Source organism: Cardiocondyla obscurior, linkage group LG16 (assembly GCF_019399895.1).
Source record: "Cardiocondyla obscurior isolate alpha-2009 linkage group LG16, Cobs3.1, whole genome shotgun sequence".
In the NCBI taxonomy this organism is placed as follows: domain Eukaryota; kingdom Metazoa; phylum Arthropoda; class Insecta; order Hymenoptera; family Formicidae; genus Cardiocondyla; species Cardiocondyla obscurior.
This window is the reverse complement of record NC_091879.1, coordinates 3,636,952-3,644,898: the sequence shown is the minus strand read 5'-3', so window position 1 is coordinate 3,644,898 and position 7,947 is coordinate 3,636,952. Positions and strand designations below refer to the sequence as shown.

Below are 7,947 nucleotides of genomic sequence, written 5' to 3'. Positions count from 1 at the left end.
AAAGTCGAATACTACGTGAAATATTATATTGAATATTACGCCGAATATTCACTTCTAATGTATCACGAATTCGTAATCGGCGGATACATATTTATTACAACTGTAATGTTATAATATATATTTAAAAATATTATTGGATTACATATGAGATATACATGCATTTTTTTTTATTAGTTTTTAATTAAAAATTTGACTGGAAATTAAAATTAATAAAACGTTCGATTAGGTAAAAGAAATGATATTTTTTTTAATTTATAGTTATTCCTCGTTAATTAAATATAGGAGTATTTTGGAGGCGATTGTATCACAAATACTACGATCATCGCAATAAAGTTTCCACACTGAAAAAAATTAAAATTTTATAGTTTCACTTCTGACATGTTCAAACTTGAATATATTTTTTTTTTAATTTAATATGCATCGAAAAGTAATTACAAACCTCAAAGAGGAATTTAAAACCGAAGTAAAAGAGTCCGAGCCCAGAAATTTTTAATGGTTTTCTCAATATTTGAAATATAAATTGCATGATCTGTAAAAAATTATATAATTATAAACATTTAACATTTACGCAAATGTACATTAAAAATAAAAAAAAAAGAAAGTTGTCGCTTACCGTTTGACGAGCTTCCACGTCAAAAGTACCAATTGTCAATTTGTTTAAAAACATTTTCGTTTCATTTGCCTAATATTAATAAGAATATTTTTTTAATATCTACATATCTATTTAGATTAAAATGTATGCGCGTAAATATAGTATATCTTTTTTTTTTTTACCTTAGTACAAACTTCCTCGCAAATGTAATTAAAAACAACCATTTTCGTGATGCTGACTATGATCCAAAAGCACATGCAATAAACATCCACTATTCTATCATAGCATTTTGTATATATCTCCACAATTATAATGTAAAGATTGTAAATAACGTGGACTGTGAAAATGTGAAATGCAACCACATGACTCGCCATTTGCCATCCAAATACCGTGTTCAAATCATATGAAATCGAACATAGTTCGAAATGTATGTGCCTGTAACATTTAATTTAAATTAATTTTGATATAATAGTTTTCAAACTATTATTACAAAGCCTTTAATGCGAATGGAGAATAATATTTAAAAAAATCTTCTTTTATACATTTTTAATTTATTACTGTAAGAAGAATAATAAATAGATATTAAAAACTGCTGTAATGTGTGATTATTCTGCCTGTTACACTTACATTAAAATCCATATCTTTTCTTCACGTGTTTCCTTGTTAGTTATATCTTGATGAATCGATGGTGAAGTAGAAATTGTCCACGCGTATTTCACTTTTTCCTCCTTCGACTGCTCTTTTAATTCTTGAATATACTTGTTAATACGCTCAAATTGAGATTTCACATAGCTGCAATTAAATACAAATAGTTACATGATCTGTTCAATTTATTGTAATTTCGTTTTATATTAAAACATATTTATTACTTAGCAATATTATTACAAACCTTAACAGCAACATATATACAAAATCGTACAACATGTTGATGTGACCGGCATGGTTAATAATGAATGGTAATATTATAGCCTTTGTAAAAGTATGAAAGTGTTTAAGATACCACAAGCCGTCTGTTGAATCTGTTACAAGTCTCAAAACAATCCAGCCGATAACTAACCCCGTAGTTTGTATCCGCAATTTCGCATAATTGTTTGATATCCCAAGTTTCTCTAACGTGTTGTTCAAAACGTGTAGTTTAACCAAACAGTTGTTGAATTTCTGAAAATATATCGTGAATTAGAATAAAGAAAAAAAGAGGATTATATCTTAAAGACAATACGAATAATAAAAGAATCAAATTAGAAACGTTATCATGTTTAAAATATTTTTTTAAATACTAGTTTTTCTTTTTATTACAATTAATTTGTATTGTCTAAAAGAAAATAATGCAGAGGTAGTTTACGTAATGGAATGCATAAAATAAATTATAAAATTCACGACTTGGTTACTTGCAAAATTTGACTAAATCACCGTACCTTATTAAAATATATACTAATCGGTAGACTTAACATTGCAAAAAAAATAGCAGGAAAAATTATTGTAGGAAAATCAAGCTGATGGTTAAGAAGGAACGTTCTCGTTTTTAAGACGATGCAGACGAACACCAACCATGATATCAAAATGTAGAAAACGTAACAATTATTTATATAAAATTTCAGACAACTTTGAGAATAATGAAATGGAAATACTGCAAATCCGCACAAGAACATTGTAATAGTAAGTGGTAACAAAGCTGCTTGAATGTTCTTCATGACGGCTTGTCAGTGCCCAATTCACAAACTCTTACTCCGCGTCAGTACATCAAATGTCTGTTTTACTGTAAATGTGTCGTAATGTGAAATAATAAAATTACATTGGTATTAATGCTTGAAAAAAAAAATGATAATTCTTGTAATTTTATCAATTGCATTAGTTATTCGCACTTATGCAAATTACAAAATCGATCCGAATAGGAAAGGTTCGATTATTATTTTAATTATTTTAAGGTCTGTTCAAATTATATTGATATCGATCAAATTTAAAAATGTGCTGTCATTTTGAGCAGTATCTTTTTTTTGTTTTACTTGTAATAAATAATCAGTACTTATATACTTTTAATCGATAAATCATCCTTTCACCATTATACCTATATAATTATTAAAAGACCTATATTTTATTTTAATATAAAATTGTTCTTATTACTTCTATCTGTAATAATATGTTTCATAAATTACTGTTTATTTTATTGCTTAAAAATATCTTGTTCAGTGCTCGTGTTTCGATGAATTACCATCTGTCCATACCTTCATCCCTATCTCCGATATTAGTTTCAACCCCATTTCCTTAACTATCGACGAGCGATGAGAAACAAGAATAGTTTAACCGGAATCAAGATACGCAATAGTGTACATAACGTAATTTTTTGGTAGAAATGCTTGTATAAAAAAATTCAAGTATATTACATTTTTTTATTGGGGGTAATTTTTATCACGACAAGATAAGCGACAACGACAGTTCAACGAAGTAGAACGTTTCTGTTCCGATAGAAGATTACTCTCGATGATTTCGTCGTTATCAACTAAATATTAATTTATTGATTTAACAATATTGAAGTGCTCGACAAAGACTTGATAAAAAATAGCTATATATTAATTAATTTAAATTAAATTTGTAATAAAAAATTATTTTATCTTCTAAGTTATCGATTTGGATGAAAATTATACCAATCTATTATATAAAATAATATCTATTTTATTTCTTTTATTAGCTGAACTATTTTTTTTTCTTTAAAAAAACCGTGTTAAATCAAATTGAATTATTGTTGTCGCTTTTTCGCGATGAAGATAGTTTCTCTCGTTTAGCTAACTTTGTGTCACGTAAGCAAGTGTCGGCTTAATTTTATTACTTTGTACGCTAACTATGTACCAGAAACATTTAAAATACCACGTGAGATATGTACGTAAAATCGTATTCATTGTTTAAAAAAAAAAGATATATTAACAGTAAAATAAATAATGTTCACCCTCAATTTCAATTAAATAAAAACGATAATTTAATTACGCGATCATGTAAGTAATTGAGAAATTTAAAATGATAAATTCGTATTAATCCCGACGTTCCTCGGTGACGAGAGACTCTAAAAACGTTCGTAACAGAAGTGCATAGTGAGTAAGAATGTATTTTTGATTTTAAACATCTTCGTGTTAACTATGAACTTTTGTTACTTTTCAAACACTCTGGCTCGAGTCTCGCTACCAAGATTTCTCGCAGCTTAACTCGTCGCACGTTCTCTCGTTTGGCTCGCTTGATGCCTCGAGAGTATAAACTTAAAATTATCGTAACTTTATAATTCTCCAATATTAGTACTAAATAAAGACGTGCATATCAAGTAAAAAAAAAAAAAAATAGATTAATTTTATTAATCTACCAGTGACATTAATTAATTTATTAATAATTAAAAAAATATTTTCTATATTTTTTATTTATTTAATTCAATAGAAATTTCGGCAAAATTTGCGCGTCTTTGTAAAGATTTTTTGAATCTTTTTCTTTGCACCGACCCTTTCTCCTGCTATTCGTTCGCGTCTTTAAAGCACAGTCAATAAGTCTGCAGGTCCTTCCGAAAGAGGAACTTCCTCCCTTTGACATCGCGTTTCACGCAACGCTAAGTTATGCGAAGATGCTCCTTGTTTAAGCATAAATTGAGGTTCGCAGAGGTAAGGCTCGCCCGCTATAAAAGATCCTCGCCCTTGAAATTAATTCGCGAAAGAGACAAAGGCATCGCCCTCCCAGTTCACTGAACGACTCGTGTGGCTTTGCGGATGGCAAGCCGGCACGCAGCGAGCAAACGTTGCTTGAGTGGAAAGAAAATAATTGGACAGATAATTGTAACGACATCGTCCTGACTGGTAAAGGGATTGTATTTCCATGAGAAATATCTGCCGGGCAGACTCAAATATGACTACGGCGAAATTGTTAAAGAATAATCTATTTTTATAAAGTAATTATTACGGCATATGCCGCACGCGTAATTACGTTAATCATGGAATTCAATTTGCAAACGTTTCTTTATGAAAGCGTTAGCAATAAAATTTTTGACCGAATTATCAAACGCAAGAAATGGAAATCGACATCCGCATGTTATTTATTAATGATTACACCTATTGATAATACACGATTGCTCGCATTAATAATAGCGTTCCATCACGATTTATAATATGCATTATATAATCGCTTCGCAATTGCAAATTACATTAACGAACGGCGACGTACCTATTGATTTTAGAAAAGAGGAAGGACGAGGTTCGAAGGGAGCGAAGATAAAAATGGTCCGACGGCCTGTTCTGACCGTCGAAACTTTGATCTCAGAAAATTTTTCATGTTAAAAATTTTAGTATATACCTATGCTTTTACAAAATATAAAATATCAATTTTTGTGATAAAATTATAATTTTAAACTTGCATATTTATTTGATAAAAAAATTAAAAAAAAATTATAATAGAAATGTTTTAATTATTATTATTTAAATCTAAGCTACTTATCTTTTTTTTTCCTTTTTATATATAAATATTTGTCAACGAGGGATATTTTTTTTCGCAAGCCGTAAGGTTCGTAGAATTCAGAAGAGAGGGAACAATTTTTCAGGTTGCTCCGTAAGTCCATATCTCGTCCATCTGGAGTATATAGCTGTTTACGGGGTAGCCACCCCAAGAAGATCTCGGCGAATTTTTCATCCAGGACCCGCGAGTCTTGGAGTTCTATTTAAGAAATCAGACTTCCGCCTCACGTATTTCCCAGGATTATGGTCCGTCTTCGTCCTCAACCAGGAGGACAGCTACTTCATCTCGAATATCCACAAACGGAAATGGGATTCGTTTCTTCAACCTAATCGACTTTCCTTACCTCTTTCCTTACTCTTTTTTTTTTTCTTCTTTTATAATAAAATAAAATTTGTTAAATGTAACAATTGTATTATTACTTGTTACTTGACACACGATGATTTTGTTTTCTAATTAATTTCTAATTGTCAAATATACGTATATATATCTCTTCAAGCTCACTTAAAGTATTATCCGCTAAAATATTAAATACAAATATTAAACCTTTACCTCTGTAATACATAGCGCATTTGTTTTAAGCGCTGATTAATCAAGCAGATTACCACAAAATTAATTCAATCGGATTATTTAACTTGCTGTTCTACAAACATAATTTTTTTTTAAACTATTCCACTTTATTAATAACACATTTTATTTTTATCTTTTAATTAATGAATCAATTAATGCGCACGGATTATTATGACTAAAACGATACGTTGTTAAAAAATTGTTTCTATAAAATAATCTTTCCTTAGTGCATAAAATAATATAATTTATGATAATGCAATAAAATCATGGAGTAGATTTACGCAATATCTCTATCTCGATTCTCTCTCCTTCTTCTCTCTGTTTTATAAAATATATATATTTTATTTTCGCCATAAAAAAAAGTGCATATTTTTGTTAATAGCTTTACTTTCGTCAAAGCAGAAATTTCGGTCAGAGAAATTTATTTATCACCGAAATTACGAAACATTGTCGCCTGGGAGGATCATCAGCGCAAAGGAGAAATATTATCCGAATGTTTGTGTGAAATTAAATCGGTCGCGTGCCCAGTGAAAAGGATATGTCTAACGAGATTGTAAAATCCACTAGGATAATTGTATTCGCGCTCAATTTAAACTCGCGTTGATAATCGATGGTCGTTAAATCGCACAATGTTCTCTCTCTCTCTCTTTCTCCGTGCCGTGTCGCTTCCCCGTTTTAATTCTACTTAACGAACGGCTCGTGCGGCCCGATGCACGATTTAATATTCAAACAAAATGCGTTGCATCAAATTCCGTTTATGATATAATTGAAGCAGCGCGGTTTCGGCCGCGCACACCATTCCAAGCCGCCGGCAATACGCGGCACACCATCTGGCCGGTGGGATTCGCAAATTTTTCCATATCAATCCTCGTCGAAAAAGCGCGTGGAAAAATTTGTCAGAATTGGCCGCTGATTTAATCGAGTCGGTGCTCAGACTTAATGAGAAGCTAATTGGTTAAAGCGCGAAACGACACTTGCATCCGGGCACCGCGACGGGAATTTTAAATAAAGATTGTAATGATCCCCCGGAATAATTGGCGCCGCGGCAGAAGGAAATAATAATGGGTCACATTTTTTAATTTTTCCCTGATTAACCGTCCGCAGCGGATTTACATTTCCCCAAACGATGTTTGGAATAATTTTCTTTTTTTACTGTTGCAGCGGTAGAAAGGCTTCATCTATCGTTCGAGATCTTTGCATTGTGCAAAATAATTTTTTTAACAATTACAAGGCACTTTTAATACATAATAACTATGACCAGGTCATTAAAATGTTTAATTGTCTGCTCGCGATGTAATTTTTTTTTTCTTTTATTTTTTTTTTCTCTTTACTTATTAACGCAGAAAAAGAGAGGAGGCGAGATGTAACCCGTTTTTATTTTTATACAACGTTTTTACTTAACGCGAGACTCGGCCGGCTTCGATCAAAGATTAAAGTATCGAAATTTTCGCAGAAGTGAAATATTCGACGGCAAAGGGATGGAGAGAGGATCGCCCATCGGCAAAAGTCGCGAAAGTTTCGCGCAACGATTTGAGAACCGTCGCTTTAAAGTCCCACTTATCGAGCGCCTAGTTGGTATGATAATGTAATAAAATAAATGGAGGTTGCTGCTTCCTCTCCCGAGCGATATAGTCCTCCACCCTCTCTCGTTCCCACCGCTCGCCCTCTCCACCCGGTGTTCCTCCTCATTCCTCTGGGGCTCTGCAATCCGCTGCAGCCCTCTTTCCCCTCGGCGCCGCTCACATCTCCTCTCCCGCCATCATTCCCGACCACCCCGTGGGACCGGGGGGAGGAGGAAAGGGGGTTGCGGGGGGGTCCGGGATGGGGACAGGGATGGAATCGAGAAGGTAGAAGGGAATGGAGAGAGCTCACCTCGAAAGCGAAATACAACAAGTCCCGCCGCCATTGCTGGATCACCCTTCAGCAGGAGTTTTGTCGTCGCGTGGGTGGGGGGTTGACAGCCCCGCACGACGAGAGTCAGTCTCACCCTTCCCGAGCGACCCGGTTGAGCCCGGCGCGACCCCGGCTTCCCTGCTTCCTGGGGGGCAGCGGAATGGAACGGCGGCTGAGGGGGGTGCACGGTGAGGACCCGTCGCGGTAGATAGGTCGAAAACTCCGCCCCCGCACATCCGCGAAAGCGAGTCAATACTATCGCTGCCTTCCACCCTCCCCGCATGCCGCCATGCTCGCCCTTTCTCGCCGGCGAGGATGGATATCGAAATTCGTTACCGGCTGCTGCCCGCGATCCCCGCGGGATTTACGACTGCGAGAGGCATTCCGGGAGAGAAGGGGTTAATCGCGAAAGGGTT

The 7,947-nt window shown here is 34.1% G+C and overlaps 1 protein-coding gene across 1 annotated transcript; it reads right to left on the bottom strand.

Annotated features, from left to right (window-relative positions):
• Window positions 1–272: 272 nt before the first annotated feature.
• On the bottom strand, window positions 273–2,283 carry LOC139109082 (uncharacterized). Its single transcript, XM_070667898.1, has 7 exons — window positions 2,221–2,283; window positions 1,482–1,750; window positions 1,220–1,384; window positions 736–1,027; window positions 614–682; window positions 440–529; window positions 273–341 (listed from the first exon to the last, which is right to left on the bottom strand). The coding sequence occupies exons 1-7, from the start codon at window positions 2,281–2,283 to the stop codon at window positions 273–275; spliced, it is 1,017 nt and encodes a 338-aa protein (XP_070523999.1).
• Between the last annotated feature and the right edge of the window lie 5,664 nt (window positions 2,284–7,947).

Coding starts and splice junctions, on each gene's coding strand:
- LOC139109082 (XM_070667898.1), bottom strand. CDS start 2,283: ATGAAGAACATTCAAGCAGCTTTGTTACCACTTACTATTACAATGTTC. Junction 1,028..1,219: donor GAAAAGATATGGATTTTAAT/GTAAGTGTAACA, acceptor TAAATGTTACAG/GCACATACATTTCGAACTAT. Junction 683..735: donor ACTATATTTACGCGCATACA/TTTTAATCTAAA, acceptor TATTAATATTAG/GCAAATGAAACGAAAATGTT.